General features: G+C 33.6%; 1 protein-coding gene across 1 annotated transcript in view; it reads left to right on the top strand.

The window, feature by feature from the left end:
• The first annotated feature begins 1,026 nt into the window (after positions 1-1,026).
• The window catches only part of LOC115444824 (BAG domain-containing protein Samui), a 46,603-nt gene continuing 26,219 nt past the window's right edge, over positions 1,027-21,410 (top strand). The window contains exon 1 of the mRNA XM_030170754.2: positions 1,027-1,254. Coding sequence (XP_030026614.1) covers positions 1,231-1,254 — 24 coding nt within the window. The 5' untranslated portion in view covers positions 1,027-1,230. The remainder of the gene's footprint in view (positions 1,255-21,410) is intronic.

Consider the following 21,410-nt stretch of genomic DNA (forward strand, 5'->3'; position numbering starts at 1 on the left):
ACTTGACGGGGGTGACGTGTTCGCTATTTAGCTGAGTACTGATATTTTTGAAGCGTTCCATAATACTATCAGTACGACGCCAGAACCATCTATTATTCCTACCATGATGGAAAGGAAGAAAACCATTAGTAAAATACTTTTATTTTAATTAGAATACATGTATCATTATTTAATTATTTTAATATGTTATTTACACGAATAAAACGCCCTCATTATATAAACTAAACTTGTAAACGATTAATTGATTCGTAAAATGGAACATGTTTACCAGAAACCCAAGAGCAATAAATCTTTGAATGCGGTGGTGAATACAGATAACAAAACTTCTTCATGCACATTTTATGCGTAGCAATTTGTATATATTTTAACTCAGAAAAATAACTAAAGCTATAGAAACCATGCTAAAATAACTACTTAATATTTTTATTGATAATATATTATCTTATGGCTTGAATAACGTGACATAAAGAAATAAGTACAATTCGTCACATCCCTATGGCAATTTAAATGATTTGTAAATTTAATGATTATAAACCTATTCTTGAAAACGTAGTCTTTGAAAGACTTTATAAAACGTACATATTTTATGATATTATTATACTATAAAGTAACTAATTTTCGTAGCTGTAACTTGTGATCATCACTAGTCATTAGACTACACTTTTTTATATTTGAAATGATATTCACCGACTATCAGTTTCAATTATACATATATGCCATATAATAAGTAATTATATGGGTCAAATAGAAGATACTCGTAATAAAAAATTACAATAAAATAATACCCAGTGCTTTATTTGAAAATCAATTTTCAAAGATTATAATAAACTGAAGAGATTAATATCATCAAGACAACTTTGCTAAGTATTGGTGCTGTAAACAACCTTTAATGGATTTACTGAGAAGACGATAACATGAAATCCTTCATATAAATATTAATTATAAACAATTATTATAAAATATAATAACCGTCTATCTTGCCAATTGCCATAATAAAAAAATAACATCTTTTTGATCAGTATCTATGTTCTAATGTTTATCGTACCATATCCAGCGTTTCATAAATCCATGTTTAATAAATGATTGTTCTAGAATTGCAAACACTTGTCAATTTTTATCTGCAGGAGTCTATACGAGGAATTGTAACTTTTGTGCCGGTGTTGCAGTGTTTTGCGGTTGCTTGACGTTTCGAAGTGTAGGAACTGAGTGATTATTTAACTTTTTAGTGAAATGCCTTTGAGAGGAAGAAGTTTCGTAAGTTCCACGACGTGTATTTTTTTATTTCATGCATTATGTCGTGCGTAGCATAGGCATTTAATGTTCCATGCATGCATTCAACAGCTTTCCGTCGGGATCCCTCACGGTGCCCTTGACAACGCGTCGTGACATACTAACCTACTAAAACATATCTATCAGACATTGCGGGTGCATCATGAATTTTAGTTTTGCTTGCTTTACAGTTGCAGCACATTTTTGGCTCGAATCCAGCTATAGTATCCTTGACTGTGTAATAACGTAATTATTAATTTGGGTTTTAATAAGGTGCTGTGATCAGGTCTGATCTGGTGGTCTTTCACAGGACGGTTGATGCGTGCCTGGTATAACCCAAGTGTTCCCGAGTGCCTCCTAACCGCCTGCTTTTGAGGTTAGTGCCTATCTGTATGTTATTTGTTTTTGAATCGTATTGTGCGCGTAGCAGTGTCTATGTTTGATGTTCACTCTTTTGAAACATTCTATATGTTTTCATATAGTTTCTATATTTTATGTTGTAGATAAAAATATTTTTGACCTTTATCTGTAAATGTTGTTGCCAGAATAAACAACAGTTTGTCTTGAAAATTGCAATATGTACTCAGATATTAACAGTGCATTACTTAATCAAATAATCAGTACCAATATTAAACAAACACCTCTCTCCTTGAAGGGGAAGGCATAGGGACAGCTGGTGCAATTAGTTTCTGCCAGAGTATTCCATGCCCATGATCTGATAGGGGGTGTGCCAATCATCATATTGGGCACAAATTTCAGACTCCAGGTTGTTATTCAAGTAGAAAAACCCTATATCACTTTACCTGACACGGGATCAAATCTGAGACTACATACTATAATTCAACTATGTCAAATTAGTGATAGTTAATTGTAACAATGAAATTAAAAATGTGGATACAATTATGGTTCTTACTATAATTTCATATGGGATATTCAATACTGCATCCACGATTTATGATGATAAGATTATCTTAAAGAATCTTTTATTAATTTTCATTTGGAATAGTCATTAAGCGTGGAAAGAACCTATGTCTTGCAATGGCTAGAGGCACTTGATGGATATTGAGGTACTGAGCAATTGAGATGAACTGGTTCCCCAATTACCATGACCTTAAAATTGGTATTACACTTGCGTCAAGTTCAGGAGAAAGATGTTATTTTAAGCTAAATTTAATTGTTAATAATTGATTGGTATTTTGATAGTGTATTTAGGTTGTACACTTTAATATGTTGTTGTTTGAGTTTACTTTAAGGGTGAGGCAACATAAAATTATGTTAGTTTTATTTGAAAATTGCATCTGAAATACCCTGCGTTTCAAGTTTACAACTTGATATCAAGCTTGTGCTATATTATATCATGAAATGGTTATAGGTTTAGCCAGTTGTGAGCATTGTATTAGCAACTCTATCTACTCTTTCTTATGTATAGGTATATTAATATATACTGCCCCGCTGCAAAATAAGAAACTTTTTTGCTATTGACTAATTTTAATAAGATAATATAAAAATAAGATTAATTTTAATAATTTTCCCCAGTAAGGTTAGGCTTTCGAATCCAATGAGTGGTTTTAGCACTAACACATCCCACTGTGAATATTTTTGTTACAAATAATGGTATAGAAAAAAAAATAAATAGTACATCTACATTGGACACTGTTGCGCACACAAAGTATGTTTTAGATATATGTATATCTATGTTGGTTGTATGACATATTTGGTGGATGGAATTTTGCTGTAATATTTTCTGTATTGTAGTATACACGGCTTGTTTATTTAAATTTTTTACACATTTTATTATATAATATTATAATATTAACATAATCTGCAAATTGTTAATGTATATTTTTAACATATGTAATTATTGATGATAATATTGCTGTGCCTAAAAGACGTCCACAGTTTTTAGCTAAATATACGACAAGGGTTTTTGTATTTTTTAATGTCTTCTTGGACTAATCATGAGGTCATCTCATATGCCTTGGATGATATTGAACTATAGTCTAGTACAAATTGTAAAATGATTTGAATCACAGCAATTACTTGCAATTGCATATCACATGTTTAATTCTATAGAAAATTATTATGTAATTTTTTGTGCCACTACCGGTAAAGTCGATATATATCGATATTACTCTCTAAGAAGCAATATGTAATATGCTACGCAGAATATGGTAAAAATGTCGATAGAGTTAAAATTTTATGATTTAGAAATTAAATTGTCTTTCATCCGTAGAACTATTTACTTGAAGTAAGTTGGTAATAATGGAGTAAATAATTAAGGCGGTGCTCACAGCAAAACGGCGCGTTACCCGTAATTTTAGAAGCTCTCTATTCGAAATTTATAATACATACAGAGGGAAAAATTTATATAATATTTTTAAAATATGATATCTTTCCTTTGGTTCTTTACTTTTGATGAACTGTGTATATTATTTTATTGATATCGTAATGGAACCGCCACTGAAATTGTTGATTCCGTGCGTCTCCATTATTAGATAAATAATATTTTTATAGTTTAATTTCCAAAACAACCTTAAATTGTTTTTTTTTAAGGATTTATTATATTTTCATACTCGCCGCCTGCTCATAACTCGTGCGCCGAATGCTCAGGGCCGTTTGCTCAGAGGAGAGCCTTAAGTCTAAACTCTAAAAGCTATCAATGATATAAAAGAATGTATAGCTATTTCCAAATTTTGATAAAAAATATTTCTTGTCACTGCCATTCGCACTGCGGTGTTGTCAGTGCAAACAAAATTAGCACAACTAAATTAAGAACAAAGTGCTCAAACGTATTGAACTAGAAAGTATGCATTTTGCAAATGTTCGCGTTTTATACCGAGTGAAAGTGTCCTCATACGGATACACCCAATGGAAAGTTTTTTTATGTCATTTCTACGGAATATGAGCAATATTTATCGAGAGCTTATGCTATACGTTTAAGGTGGAGTGACATAATTTATGACTTTATTCAGGCACGTGTTAAAATCTCAGTTTTAAAGTGTAGCAAATCATTTTCTGTTTTCTTTTGTAACATAATGAAATATCATCAGTGACATGTAATAATTAAAATCGAAACTTGGCAAATGTGGATTTTTCGCTTATAATTTAAAATCGGCTTTTAGTCTTGGCTGAAGTCTCTTGGTTTTACGGGTATGAAAATATATCTTACTGCAATGTAAGCTAGCGCCAAGTGGTGCCAAAGGCTTCACATACGTCCTTGAAGCGTCGCCAATTTTATAAGGTTTCAGTTCTAGGCCAGAATGTCTCTCGCTTTATTAATCTTTGCACAAGCAAACATGGTATGAGAATATTTTAATGTAAGGATTAATGCTAGTAGTCGTAAATTAATGTATGTAGATTATTAGGGTGGTTTATTTTAAGTTTATAATCCCTCAATAGGGAACAATACGGCATAGGCATATCTGACTTCTGAATAATCGTTTTTCTTCCTCATTATACATCGATCCAGTTGCATACATATTCAGATTTTCTTTTCGTAAAATAAATAATGTATTTTCCCAAATTACGCCCTTTAAAAATAATGTAGAAACCTAAACGTTTCTTCTATCCTCCGCACATTGCAGAAACCATTTTATATTCAAGTGAATAGTTTTCTAGAATATTTCACGAAAGAAAGGATGGGTTTGTCAACGGAATGTTCCGTGAAGGGAAAGAGGCTCGACATGAATAGCCGGATGTTGGCTAATTGAATACAAAAATAGTTTCAAAGGATGAGACGGGTGTGTCGCCCTGTCGCTGCTCTGTTAGTTTATTATTTGATCGTCGTTGGTATAATATAAACTCCACAATTTCGTACTCATGTGTTACAATGTTTATTCACTGTTAATTTACTAGACTTTAGGATTTTTTTCTAAGGATACGATTGGATTCCCCAAAACATTCATGTTTTTATTCATATTGACCAATTATGTCGCATTGAGTTTTTCGTAATATTATAAATTTAGTGGGAATATATTTATTGTTAATATAGACGCAAGCTGCCAGCCTTATAATGTTACATTATTATTAATTGCCACCATAAAACTTGGGAGGTACGAAGAAATGGACGTACTAATGACCAGATCATACTCCGCCATAAAAACTTATGGGCTATATGATAACGGAGCACATGCCGCGCCTCGCCGGACTCTATTTATACGCGATGTACACTGATTGACATTTATTGCAACAGACACGAGTAATCTCATCTAATAATAAACATGTAACCATGTTACATTTGAGCGTCATTGCGGTATGACTGACAGTTCCGGAGTTTGTGAGGATTAGGCGATTATGTGCTTTGTGGCCAGATTTTACAATGGATTTAATAGTGTGTTTTCTTTATTGGGTCACTTAATTTCGATGCTTATATCGTCGGTTGACATATTACTGTTTAATTTTTGACAGGAGAGTGTCGGTTCCCGTTAGTTCTAGAATGCTAATTTCATCAGAATTCATGTTGTCATCTACTCTAGCTCGTTCATAATACTGACGCTGATATTAGTGTAGTTTCTGTGAACGATTTATACAAACGATTAACAAAACGAGACAATAATTCGGTTGATAATAAGTTTCTCGATTGCTCATAATTAACAGTAGCATAAGAATACTTAGTAATAACTTACAGTTTTGATTTGGAATGTGATGCGAAACATTGCGTTCTTTACCCTAAGATCTAAGTTGTTAAGTCCTATAATGCCATACACCTAAACAGACTACTATAGCTTTTAGACTAGAATACAACAATGCATATTGCTGCTTGGTGACATCCAATAACCGAGCTTATTTGTCCTATAAACAACTTGAAATCAAAGTTCTGAATAATTTCAAGCTCATTTACAATGTTTATTGCCATCGCTATATTATTCAGTTCATCGACTCTTGATATGTAGTTACCGAACTTTCGCGGATCGTCATTCCATCTGGCCGGAACACTGATTGCGAAACAGACGCGGTTCCACATACGTCATTGGATACAGCCGTATCTAATTACGAGAGATGTTTTAATTGGAAAGATATTTTTAGTGTTATTTTTAGCTGTATTGGTTCGGGAAATAAAGTTCATGTTAGTTATTTATAGATTATGAGAGAAAATAGAGGCAGTTTAAGTAACAAAAAAATTTAAATTGCGTTGCCTGAGCAATACATTTTGTGAAGCGATAGGTTCTTAAGAGTTAAAATGTGTCTTTGCGCGTAACTACCTTCGAGCATAAAACCGTCACTGGTTATAAGTTTATGGTATAAACCCTGGATATGTCATTTTAGTTTGCCTTAAATAACTAGATTTTTTTTAGCTGGTTTCCACTTATAAAAAATCTTTAGCGAGTGAAGTCAGGTCCATTTAATAATACGCATTGACCGAACTCCGTTGGTCCAAAACAAAGCAGTCGTTGCCTGAGATCAGACGTGTCTACACTTTCTAAAATTATAGTGTCGTCATAAAATTGCTTCCACATTTCAATATATTTTGGTTAAAATCCGTTTATGATATTGCAAATGTCTTAATATTTGTCTAACATCAAAGAGAGTGTTACACAACATTTAGTGAAAGTACAAACTCTATAAACGAAACAATGGATTTTTTATTATGTTCCACTAGTCAGGTTTGGTAAGACAAACCGCTATTTTTGTAATTTTTTTCTTCATCATTAGTTGTATAGTAGTTACAGGCTTCTACTTTCATCACTTTTACGCCGAATAAAACCTTTTGATTGACTATCGACTCACTGTTATTTTCATGCTACATTATGAAATTGCTGCTAATTCTACTCTTAAACCTGTACTATGCGTAGGAAATACGTAAGGATGACAACGTATGTCACAATCCAATTCCATGTATTAAAATCTGCAGACCATTCATTATCAATTCTCGATCTTCAGCTCCCAAATAACGTCTATTGTTTTACCAACCGGTCCACCTGTTTATTCGGTTCCAGCAATTTTCAGTTATCCAAATCTCATCCAGCTGTACAACGTCATCCAATGCAAACTGAATTTTATAGCTCGTTATTCTTAACATGTGGTTCTCCACACAAGATGCATTTCATTACTAGCTGTGGTACGAGAGCACACATCTCCGAACGTTCAGAACAAACAATACGCTGGAATGTATGACAAGCACCTGAGCGATTCTCAGAAACATCCGCAAGGTCAGATATCTTGTGTTGTGTGTAATTGTCGTGCCGCGGAAACGTATCTGTAATGAGAGTTATCTTGATAAATATGTTTTGAATACTTAGAACGATAAATATGATTTGTTTTAAATAAAAATCGGTGATGTTTTTTCTTTTAAAATCTATAGTTCTAAATCTGTAATGTTTTGCAAGTTAGTCACAATATCTCAATTGGTAAATGCTCAGTTCATTCTATACTTATCAATATTAACATAATATTATATCTCTGATCAGTGTATTTAGCTGTGTATTTTTAACAGCTCTCGTGAATATTTTCTACAATGTAGGAAGGTTTTGATCTCGTGATAAAATCTTATCTTTCGACTAAACAATCAATCTGCATAATATGGTGGTTTGATAATTAATAGTTGTTATTCATTTAGCAAAGAAGCCACGTAAGTGTTATATGTTATGACATCCAAGAAATCCTATACTTTTTAATCAAATAATTATGCGAATTTTAATGTTTTTAATAACTATAAACTTCATTAAAATGTTTAAAAATAACAATGTCATCATTTTCCGCATCAATAACTTATTCGGTTGTCCCCGTGTCGGTATGATTAATCAGTTTAATGATTCGATTAAAAAATTCATCCAAACTTGGCCATAACAATCAATGAATGAAGCCCAGAGTCCGCGGAACGATTTGGCACCGACATACAGTGGGCGTGCTGTAGGTGTTGAGGCCTTGCCATTCATCATTATGTGCCAATGTTTATGGATTGGTTTGTTTGTTTCTCCAAACTTCGGATCTTCGAGCATACTTCTTGGGGCATGTTGTAAATTGTCGTTGACATGACGCGTCGTTAAGACGGTCGTAAACTTTTGCCAAATGTCGAGGAATTCTGAAAGTCATCGTGTTTCGCGTTTACGTAATAGAGCCAAATTTTATATTTATGTAATTCACGACGGCGGTTGATTATTTGGGATTAAGTCGGGGTCCATAAACTACCATGCTCTTATCAACATTTTAGGTCTATTGATAAATTACGTTAGATAATAATAACCTGAAAGTACTAGTAAGTATAGTGTTTCAGGCGATACTTAATCTGGCCAATTTACTGAAATAATTCAATGTTGGAAATACATAAATCAAATTATCGCGCATAAATATTCAGTAGTTAGGTTATTATACCAAGTAACCCAGACGTCTAAATGAGATGAAAATTATCCTAGACACGAGTCTGTGCCAACATCCACTTGTCTTGATTTTCTTCGTAACCAATATCATATTTTCGATTTGTACAAGTTTCGAACGAGCGAACATTGAAACAAGTTTCGGCGTTTATTTATTGTTAAAAACTGTAATATGGAGCTTCGGGGCATGTGTAATAAACGGTCTGGTAAAATATAGAGATGACCTCTGTATGCAAATCACTGCATTATGCTCTTTGCCATCTATAATCATTATATTTATGTCTGTACACCATTTTAGCATATTATGTTGCTTAAATATCTCCTCTGTTATCACTCATAAATATTATTGAACTGCACTATTTGCGATGTCTTTGTAAATATCTATAGAATAGATGTGTCTACTATGATGCTAAACGAAATTTGTAAATTTTTCGAAAAGTCATGATTAGCACAGGTTTAATTACTTTCCCAGAAAACGATCACACAGCTATTAGTCATATTGATTTATTGTCTTCACGTAACAGCCTGTAAGACAGTCTGTTTGTACGTAAACGGTCGAATGAAACATTTTTATTGTAAATACATTGGTATCGTGTGTTAAGATTCTTATCCAATTGAATGAATAATCATCCTGACTCATTACTGTTGACATCGTTTTTGTGAACATCTGATGCTATTGTTTCGAGTAATGTATGGTTGTGCGCGATTTGGCCTGCACCGACAACATTGGGTATGTAACGTTTAGTTCAAAGTTTTACAAATTGACTTGCCCATTCTAATGCCACTACTCGGATCGTAATTTCAGTTTGTTGTCACTTTGTTAATTTCCATGTTCCCCGATTGATTTTATTCTATAGTGATTATTTTAATGATGCTTCAGTTAGACTAAAATTGACAGACTAACAAATGAAATATGAAGTTCAAAGATTAGACTATTTATTTGAACAGAAATATTTTGAACATAAATAGTAAATGTATTTGATACATATTTTGGCAATTACGTTTTGTCGTCAGCTCCTGGAAGATATGTTGAGAATATAGTAAAATTGGACTTGGCACAGTTTTCAATTAGTCATACCTACTCACCTGTATTTGTGTTCATTGAATCGTTCAAAGTTTCCGCGTAGGTCAATGTTCATTTTGGATAATTACGCCAAATATCGTTGCACTGTAATTGTTTTGATGTCATGCTATCTTTGTTTTTGCCAATTTCCTTTTATTAGGTTTTCTTCGCAGTTCCGCGGACGTGCAAGTCTTTATCTCGAAAATGGCCGAGACAAATATAGTAATGGTAAATATTGAAAACCTGAGTTGCGTCTCTCACACGTGAGCTGTAGTAGCTGTTAACTAAAATTTAGAATTAATTTCAAAGCTAATCTTCGATTACGTACAACTATTTGATATCAATTTCATAGTAATTGATCAGAATATCTAATGGGTTTACATCACACCACGGTCGAATCAGATTAACGTTAAGGAAAGTCACTTGTGATTGCTTACTGGTTACAAAAACCTCGTATGCGCTAGTATTATTTCCTTTATCTCAATGTTGTTTAACACAACTGGCATTTTAATGGAATTTGAAAGACGAGGCTTAATTGTAGAGGAAGCTCGCTGGTAATGGCCACAATAATCATCATAGATGATAGTTCTTATATAGGTGGTTGTCGATTAAATGGCTAAATCGTTTTTGTTTGTGGTGTTCATGTTCTCATTAATATAGCGTATTTAAAGATTTGTTTTGATGATTTACTAAAAAAGCAAGATAGAAAATATTGTAGAAATTCGCGTCCTTTTAGTGAGCTGCTGAGAAGCGAGGAAATCCGCCATAGTAAATACTTAAAGTATGCCGAATCTTGTGCCCAAGTTGGCTAATTATATTATTACGAACTGCCATTATTTGTAATTGTCATGCGGAATTCACATAATAATCGTGGCTAGCGCTTGAAAAGTTTCCTATTCATTGTTCAAAAGTCTTATACCGGAATAAATGTTGAAATATTCGTATTGAATTTCAATGTCAACATTGGCCGCGGTATACTTATACGTAAAAAATAAGAGAATAATTAATCAAGTCGGCTATACCTCTGAGGACGGCCTGACTGATTATGTTGTCAAACGTTTAGGGAGTGCCGTAAATCAATCTGTCGCAACTCATGCGTGACAGGTGTGCTGAGCCTTGCTCGTGGTATGGGTATCCTAGTATGCGACGTTTTTATGTCCTGTTTTTAGGGTCATTTGTGAAGGATTTATAATACTTTAAAGATGGGTAGATTTTGTCTCCTATTTATAATTGCTAAGTATGATTAGCTTCGGGTAACAACGACATTGAGTCAAGATTTGTTGTCCTTGGACTTTACTGGTATATTCCCTAAGTATTTTATTGTTGATTCATCTGATTATATCTAATGCTTAGTTTCGATTGAATAAACAGTTTTTCCCACAAGTATTCAATTGACATATGCCCTTTTCGAAAATCACATGTAAATTTTCCAAATTTACTCAGAACAAGCTCCATGGCTAAAATTGTATGATCTCATTGACGATAATCCTCGCATTTACATACAGCACGCTTATACAAACGTATCTACGTTACATTTACGAAAGTATATTATTCCGACCTCAATTTGAACTCTTCAATGGCGCCATAAACGCTTTTAACGCGAATCGCCAGTTAATCGCGCGTGCATTCGTTTAAAACCGCTGATCGAAACCAAACAGCGCGTATCAACCAAATAATACTTTTATGGTGCTACGTCTGGTTGTTTGAATTTATTTTAAGATTTATTAAACTGCTTATCAAAATTGTTAACCTCAGGTCAACGTATTTATATTATCGATGTATTAAGGGGATATAATTGTATTTCGTATCTTTATTCGATTCGTCTCAAACAATATTAATATCATTACAACTAAGCATCACACGATATTAGTCTCAAAGCATCACACGATAGCAACACTGCAGTGCGGCATCCGTAGTACATTTAAAATTCATACAAATTACAAACAGAGCACATAAGATTCACGCTGCGCAAGACTTGGCTAATTGCAAGCGACTTGAGCACGTTATATTTGCAGAATACAAACATGTTAACTACAAGATGTAATGACAAAGCAATTGCTCTAATGGTATATTGCTGGCCTTTTAAACTGTGTACCTTTAGTGCGCCTAGATTTACAAAATCATCCGTTGAATGACATCAGACTGATTTGTTGCGTATTGTGCTTGTTTGGCTTTTATGCGATAATGGGCTTGCTATAGTCACTCCAGACATGTATTGATTCCGTAAAGTCGTAGACTAGAACACCCTCGAAATACTATGACTGATAATGTCTTTGACATTTTGTGTTCGTTCCAGAGGTTTAGTTTTGATGATAATAATATATTGGTATTGGACTAAAGTGTTGATAAAGAATATTTGTCTGAGAAGAGAGCAATTCTTGTATATATGTAAGAGGCCTACCTAACAACTAGTTATTCAATAATTTGAATTCAATCTATGGGCTTGTTAGAGGAAGTTTGTACTTAAATTTTCACAGGATTGTATTATACCGGTAAAAAAACTAGTAAATAACCACCAAAGGGCTCTTCTGCATAATATTTATTTTATGCCAACGACAGCGAAGTCGCATGTTAAGCTAGTTCTCGATTAAACTGCGGTTTTTAATTTTAAACACAGTTCTGGGAATAAGACGCTAGGAAAACACGTTCGCGTGATTTTTGTAACAATGAATATTCATTGAGGTTTAATTTTATGCAAATTGACATCATTTCGTACGAAGATGAGGCAGCGGTGGTTTTGTTTAAAAGTTTTATTATATGTTATGGAAGGCAGTCTCAAAGCACTGGTCTAATTTGGCAACTTGGAGAGTAATCCTTACGAATGAAACCAATCCATTGTCATTACGATCACATCTTATATCCTTGATATCAATAATTATATTTTAGCCATAATAAAATACAATGCATTATGCAACAGTCAAGATTTAAGTATTGATTCAGAACAGTCGAATTTCGAAATGATCTGTATTCTTACGTAAAAAAGTCCAATTTTGTTTTAACGACGTAATTTATAGATCTGACAACGCGATAGACTAAAAATAATGTTACATAAGAGCTCACATAATTTTCGATAGTTTGATATCGTTAAGACTTTAACTTTGAGTAGTTTATGAGTTGAATCATTTCTTCTCTACATGGTCCAACTTAAACTTCGTCACCGCCCTTCAACATCCTCTCAGTCACATTGAGCAATGGCAACAATAAATGAACGATAAACGACACAAACAGAGCGTGAAGCGTGAAGTCTCAGGAATATAATATCACACACGAAAACAACTATTGTGTTACATTGTATCGAGGGATCATCCACCAATAAAGGCAAAATGTCGACGATGCGCTGTCTTCGCAGTGGTTGGCTATTTTTTTTAAATGTTAATTTGCGGTTTTCAGTTTAAAGTGAAGCCTGTTGTAATTAAATCGTTATATTCTTCAAAGTAAAAAATTATTAGAGTTGTTTATTTTAAAATTGATTTCAGTGTTTTGTTAATGAAATGAATGAAACACGTAAAAAAGCAAGTACGCTTAATTTTTTTTTTGTGCTTCCTTTCACCATTTTATTTGATAATTAACAACCCATCACTCTTAAACTAAGGTTCATGTTTTGTAAACAAACTAATGCCATGATCTCATAACCTTGGTACGTTTATGTCTTCGAATACACACGGAAATGCACTCCTTTCGCGTGTATAATAACTGAATTGAATAATTATTTTATGACATGCACCACTTCAAAGTAAAATGATTTCATAAGTCACTGTGTTCCGGTATGGATCCAAATAATTTTAATGTTGGGGAAAAAATGGATGCAACGTTGTATTTATGTATAATGTTAAAGCCTTAAGTGTCAACTTCTTCTCATATTATATTTTAAATCGGATTTTAAGCAGTGAATCATCAAACAAAACATTAACATCTTAAGAACATTTTTTTTTTACTAAAGACACAATAGACTATATTTGTCAGGGGATAGCCTTCGAAATATAACAGCTTGCTAAGTCTACACAGATTTTGTGCGCCACAACAAAAACGGTCTCATAAAATACAATTTCCGAGAAATTTCTAAAAATCGTCTCACGACGTATATGGTTGATACCTTATACGATGCAGTCGTATCCTCAGACTCTGAAATGTTGTGTACACACCAACTTATGTAATGTATGTTAATAAGCGTCTAATAAAGTGTACATAAAATAACAAAATATGGGTTAAAAATATCAACTTTGTTAGTATAAACGTCTGAATCGATATTGCGCAGTTTTTATTGTGTTAATGAGGTGTTTAGGATTTCGTTGTTTATAAAATGTAGGATTTTGTTATGACGAGGATTTGCCCTCTGTCCGTCTTGCACGTAGACTTTTCTAAGTAGGGAGTACTTTTAAATTTTACGCACGTATAAATAATATGAAGCTCTCTGTCTAATAACAAAAACTCGAGTCGTAGTTTTCGATATCTTGCTGTCTGCATTATAGGTTACGAGTTATGACATTCCAGTATAAGGTTTCATTATTATGGTGAACGTCTTTAAATCGTGTACCATAGCCTCAAATAATACAATATCACGGCCTCTATGGAACTTTAAGTAGTCGCTTAGGCTTACAGTACTAACACTTTGGTCAAATTATTATTAGGTTTTCCAATGGGCGTTGGTTTACAAACTCACGATTGACTTAGTAGTATCAAATGACCAAAATGAAAGAGTTGACATTCTGATCCCACATGCGTACCAAAGTAGAAAGGAAAGTCAGCCAGTAATGGAACTTCCGTTTCAAACACATGTTGAGGTGCATTGCATTTCGGGCAATGGCGACAGCTGAGAATTGAAATCCTTCTTAGAATTTACGTTCCAGTAGCTTCAAAAGTAACGGTTTTTCGTGATGCCATTAAAAAAAAAATAACTGCAGGTAATATTTGGCAAGGTTTTGTATGTTTCGTTGTAATGCTTAAGTTTACGTAGATTGTAGACCAATTTGAATGATCAGTTACTTTTAAAAAAGTTTGGATTCTTACATATCTTTTATTTGTATAACTCTAATCAAATATTTTATTTAATTAAACGCCTAACCAAGCTTGAAGATTCGTTACTAATTTAATCATTCTAAAGTTCAAGAACAATAAACAAGTACATAGAATAAACTAGTGTTGATCAGCGGTGACCGATGGATTCGTTCCGACTCGCGTATCTGAACTAATGCGATTCAAATTGAATGAACTAATAACCCTGGAAGCGATTATCAAGTAATCATGGTCTTCTTTATAGTAATTAACCATGATAATTGGTATAACGAGTGTAATAGTAGTATTTTTAATGTGAATGTGATAGACTAGTTTATTAATATAAGGAATGAATGCATTGTCTGTGGTCGTTGCGGTTTCGGAAATCCGATTCGATAATTTTCCAGATGAAATAACTCGGTTTAATACAAAAGTGTAATACAATAATGTGAAACAGTATTATCTTCTATACAATAAATAAAGTGAGTGACAGACTTGTCACTATTATATATTGAGTTGTACGAAACAAACACGCAATACATTAAATACGAAGCAATTTAATTTACTTACAGAAATTGTAATAAATGGCAAACTGGACTGATAAATACATAAAAACTGGAGCTGGTGCTCTTGTATGTGCGAGTCAGTCGCGGTAGACAGGTACCTATCACTGCGTTAACTAATCTGCAGGGACTAGATTAGGAAATGCTTCTGATTTTAAGGAATTAGATAGTTTCCTATATTTTATTTTGTACTTTACTTTATATAGTATAATAGAAAATATTACGAAAAAAAATCTTTTGTTAAAACAGCACCAAAATTTATTGAAACATGAATATGGTTATTCATTATTGAAATATTTCATGTACGCAGCGGTATGACCTTTGACACTCGGTGACGTCACAGTTTGCTATAAAGTTCGTTTGACAGCCACCCCTTTTACCAAATTTAAAATCTATAAAATTTCATTTATTATTGCGTGCATTTTGAAAAAGCTTTTTTTTTAGATTTTGGTGGCGCTTGAAACAGCTGAACGATTACTTCGTCTTGTTAACAATTAAGGAAATACGTCTACGAAAAGAGCGTGTATGTTTTAGCATGCATTATGTAAAATTATATTACCACAAGGCTGTCGTGACATTGATGTAGCGGGAAAGTAGTTTGGATGATAAATGAAAGGTCGTGGATTCCATTTCCGCTACCGATAAAACGTGTATCCTGAATAGTTGAGAATTAAGTATCTTGAGACTTTGAAGTTTAATAATTTTTGTTCACGTGACATGAACAGCTTCGAATTAAACACAAAGCAAAAAAAATTAAATGAAATATACAAAAAATTAAAGGCTATTTCAAGTTTTAATTTTATTGACTATTTTAATGTGTGACTGTACCAATGATATAGGAATCTATTCAGGACTAGATCGATACATATATCGAATATAAAATTAAATCGTTATCTAAACAAAACATTAATCGCGAAACATTCCAATCAGTACACTCACATCTTTGACAGATCTGGAGTGCGTGAAAAATTATGCTCCCAGTCGGTTTGCGCCAACTCTATTTATTTGGGTCAATGTACCGCGATACGGGGATTTTTTTTTAACTTTTTCGCAATGTGAAATTCCAGGCCGGCGGAGATTACGTTTGGAATAATTATCTTTGTATGTTTTGAGGCCAGTAACAAACTTTTATGAAAGCTCTATCGAATGTCATTATCGGTTGTAGAACTTTTCCACCTTTCCTACAGAAATTGTTTATATTGTTAAGTTGATTAGTAAACTTTAATGGACTTTTAAAGTTATTATTAACTTTATGTAGAAGTAGGTCTAGCTATCTCTCGTTCTAACAAATAATTGTATCATAGATTTTGTTAAATGTTGTAGCTGGCTAGGAGGGTACCAGACGTAGTTTGTATCTGATCGGATAGCGACAACCGGCACATGCTAAGCAATAGCGACGTTATAGACAAACCCGATGAGTCGCGTTTTTTAAACCTGGGATCGGAAAAATATGTTTTGAATAAAAATATTTTTTTTTATCTAAGAGAAATAATTTAAGAATAAATTGCATAGGTATCTATATATAAAAATGAATCCCTATTTCCCTTGGTCACGCCATCACGCGCGAATGGCTGGACCGATTTCACTATTTTTTATTGTTGTGTTTGTTATTGTCAGGAGAAGATTCTTACGAAAGAAAATATTCAAAAAATTGCGCGGAAAATTAGAAAATTTAAGAAAACTTAACGAAAATATTAATTTTATATACCTGTCAATTGTTTGAAATAACTGTCAGCGATTGACAGAATGCGCGCTGCATATTCATAGTTAAGATGGGACAACGTCTGTTAATAGATAAACACGAGTTAATAGATAAACATTACAAAGAAGCAACATACATTCATACCGGTCACAAGTATGAGATAATCCGAATCTGTAAAACACAGTTTACAATAAATTCGAGCAGAATTAAATCATAAATTGATCTAAATTTTTGCTTTGAAAGAGAGAAAATTTCAACACTATGGAAATGTGTTTTGTGAATCGATGATTAGGTGCACGAACTCTGACATTGGTTCTACATATGTCCATGTGGAACAGCTTCGGGACGCGAACCTCCCGACGTATAACTGTCCTAGGTACTAGTATAGCACAATTTGTTATATCTATATAGAAAAGATTCAATAATAATGGTTGCGGTTATGAAATTTAATGCATGAGCATTGCTCAGTACTCCAACGAGATCGTACTGTAGGTATTTTATTTCTCAACACCTTGTAGAAGGTGACCAGTAAAATAATACTTCAATATACAGTTACAAGAAAGTGTATGTGTTGGGTTTACTCTACGGTATTTAGATTCCGAGACAACTACGGTCTTGATACAAAATATTAATATAAAGTATTACTTGGTACAGGAATTGACTGGCGACCTCTTCATTCAGCGTTGGCGTATCGCTCGTTACGGTTTCTAGCCTATGTGTTAATTAAGGACTTGGTCTTTCCATGTGCCAAATTCTACCCAAATTCGTTCAGCGGTTTCTGCTACTATTTCTATTGAAACATCATCACAAACCGATTATCTCCATGTTCTTAAGTCCCCAATTCTTAATCGTTTGTTCTATTTGCGCATTGCGGAATTCATAAATTTCATTTGCGTTCGTAATTTTTGCGAAATTTATTTATTTCGTCCGTGCCGTGACATCATTAACGCGATTTGCACGCTGAAATAACGCGTCGCATGTACTTATAGACGCAAGGTCGCCGGGGTGACCATCCTATTGTATCCTATTATTGCGCAATTTGTACCCTTATATTTATGCACCTTGAAACCATTTTTGGCTGCATTAAAATCTTAATAAATTCAAGTTTGTGAAGATGTTCAAATGTGTACTAGAAGTAGACCCAGAAACCCCTAAAAGGATTAGGACAAAATTTGGCACATAGACCACTTATTGTCCTTTACTAATTGGGGCACTACATTATATGTCGAAATAGTATATAGGTATAGCTATAAATGGATTTTTGTTACGTGAAAGCTCTTCACGCGTTCCGCCGGCGGTCTTTCGTATAACGCCTAAAATCCTAGAATAAATTGCATAAATTGAACAGTCAAAAACAACAATTGTACATGGTACCAGGATTATCGAGTATCATCTTTTTTCATTTCTACACATTTTGCAAAACTCCAGGACACAGTGTAGACTCCGGTAGGTGCATACGCCATCAAATCAAGTCCCGAGCGGTGCAGCATTTGTGGAGAGGCCATGTCACTCATTGACCCTGTTTCTACCACCTCAGATATGGGACAAGGTCTACTGAGATTACATGCAAATTGTTGGATTGGATTGAATTTAGAATAATATGAATTTCTCAGCATATTGATGATTCGTTGTTGGTGTTTTGAATATTTTCAAAATTGGCCGCTTCTCCTGTTTTTCATTTGAGAGCAACTTCGTTTTCAATATTTCTAGTTAGACAAGTAAAAACCCTAGTCACTTTCTTGTCGTTCAAAATTTTTAACTAGTAAGAAAATCCCCTTTCATACAAAAATCAATCATACATTCCACCGCTAAAGCAAACACGCAATGCTATATTGATTTTCATATAAATTATTCACAACTCAACACAACTGGTGTGTACATTGTACACACAGATGGAAGTACGTCATAACTCGTGACAATGCTCCGACCATAGACAATATTCGAAGAACCATTCAACTTTCCTTTACACTCTAGAATTCGCAAGTAAACAAAAAGTGATATCTGTTTACCACATATTTTATGTCTATCTGGTCTGCCTACGCTTTGGTTTTCAGAAGTATTGCGTGAAGATGAAGTTAATTTCATCTATTTGATTGATTGTTGACGTACATTCACTGGTCTTTGACTTTTATGTTTCCTAGGTGAAGAGAAAGATAGCTTTTTAGCTTTCTTTGTTATTAATTATAATTAGCTTTTGCTTGCAGTTTCGCTTCCGTGAATGTTTTTCTGGGGTAGAAAGTAACCTATATCCTTCTCCGGGTCTTAAACTACCACACCAAATTTTACCGAAATCTGTTCGGTCTGTGAGTTTGTCGCGTTGAAACAGACAGACGCGGCGGTGGACTTTGTTTTGTATAATTTTTTTAAGGATATAATCAATGTCAACAGTCAATCAACAGGTGTCCACTAAAATCTTAATTCCAATATGGATAAATTGGAAGGCAATTTTAATTGTACCTAATAAAATCAATGTCGTAGTACTTACTACTCTATGTTCAATAAACAAAAACATTTTTTGCATAACACCGGTTACTACCTGATGACATCAACATTTGCTATTGCGCTGCTGTGTAACTATAAATCATGAGTTACATTTATTTTACCTTATGCATTCAATATGTACACAACGGCGCTAACAGGGCTTTAATTAAAACACATCATACATATTGTAGTATTAATTGTCACTTTATCTTTTCCTTTGACAAGAACCGTCCTTGATTCTTCTGGCCTTTCATCATTTGTATTGTTTCGTTAATTATTATCGAGATCCATAGAATTTGTATGAAACTTAAATAAGGTGGTGATTGTTCGTCACTTGGATTTTGACTAAATTTTGTAGTTGCGTGATTTTGAATAGATACAAGTTACTTGTGAATTTTTAATTATTCTTTACTTTTTTCATAAATTCTATTGAAACGAAATATACTGTGACTGTCTGACAAATACTTTCTTTGGGTAAAAAAAATACACACACGTTCCAGTTCTCCCGGAATCCTCACGATTCCAAGGGCATGTATAATTCACACGTGACAGGTTCCGTCAGCTGTCAAGTGCAGGCACGAGTCGACGAAATGACGACACACTGCGCGTGTTTAGAATCTAGATTCGATTTGTGTTCGGATTAAGCGGATTAAGGTTTAGCGGTTAATGTGACCACGTCCTGCGCCCGGCTTTCACTGGGTCATTGATATAATAAGCTCATTGTTGTGATTCTTAATTAAATTAAATCAGGTATTTAGAGACACCCAACGCTGACATTTTGATGTCATCTATGCCAATTATCGTTAGTTTTAACGGCGAAGGAAAATATCGTGAAGACACCTACATGGTTCAGAATTATGTAAAAAGGATTTCGAGGGTATGTAAAGTCTGGCAACCCGCACTAGGCCAGCGTTCACTAAAGCGTAGACCCTCTCAGTAGTAGAGGAGGCCCGAGCTCAACATTGGAACAGACTGTAATATAACAGAGTATATTATAATATATTGCTAGTATTATTATGATAAGTATTTAGATCTAATAATCTAGAGAAAAATGGGTTAACACCTATACCGGCTTTTAAAAAGGAAATAGACTTAATTCTATTTACGAGTGTTGATGTTTTTGGACAATACATTCAAATAATATTGATAATAACAGAGTACAAAGACTTAGATCACTCACTGTCACGTGACGTTTTAGCTTGCCTATTCTAAAACATGCAGTGAAGGTCTCGTTCCCTATTTCTCATCGTTAATACTTATAACCGTAATGAAACCGGTGTCATTGAGAAATCTGTAACCCGAGTAGAGATCACATCATAATATCTATTTATCACTATTAAAACTTGTTCTAGTAGTTGACACTGCGTGCGTTGCAGGGTTGTCAGTTATTGTAATTTATTTATTTTAATAGTAAAGAACATAAACATAGCATGGCCTTGAGAATAAGCATTTCTAATTGGTGTTTGGTTATATATTCTGTGTGATTGAGTCAAAATCATAGTAACCTGTAATTCAGATGTTTTTCTTTGCATTAAAAAAGTCTCTTAAATTTTTTTTAATCAATTTGTACAGCTCAAAAATCATGCCTGTGTCATTTTTTTCAATAATAATGTTATATGGCTCGCAGTGATTATATAAAAAATATATACAATAGCATCCTTGTCTAATCAGTTGGAAGTAAAAAAGATAGAACTATGTACTATGTATGTTCGCACTCGTATAACATTTTCACGTAAAATGTGTAATCGCAATTGGTTCGCTGATACTGATAATGATTATCACTGGTTTGTTTATTCTCAAATGTTACCAAAAGTGGATTTATGGGGCTTTCTAAATTGGTCGGTCAGTGGCTTATGGTATGCAATTAGTTTTGTAAAGTTTAAAATGTTTAAGAACAAGACGAAATAGGCTGTGTGTATAAAAATTGCTAATGATATTTTTATTGCACCGTTTTATGGTTATCAGTGAAATATTGGAGTCGTAAACTGTAAGTTATTAAGCGTCGTCTGTTTGGCGATTATTAATAA

This window comes from Manduca sexta, chromosome 12, assembly GCF_014839805.1.
Source record: "Manduca sexta isolate Smith_Timp_Sample1 chromosome 12, JHU_Msex_v1.0, whole genome shotgun sequence".
NCBI lineage: Eukaryota > Metazoa > Arthropoda > Insecta > Lepidoptera > Sphingidae > Manduca > Manduca sexta.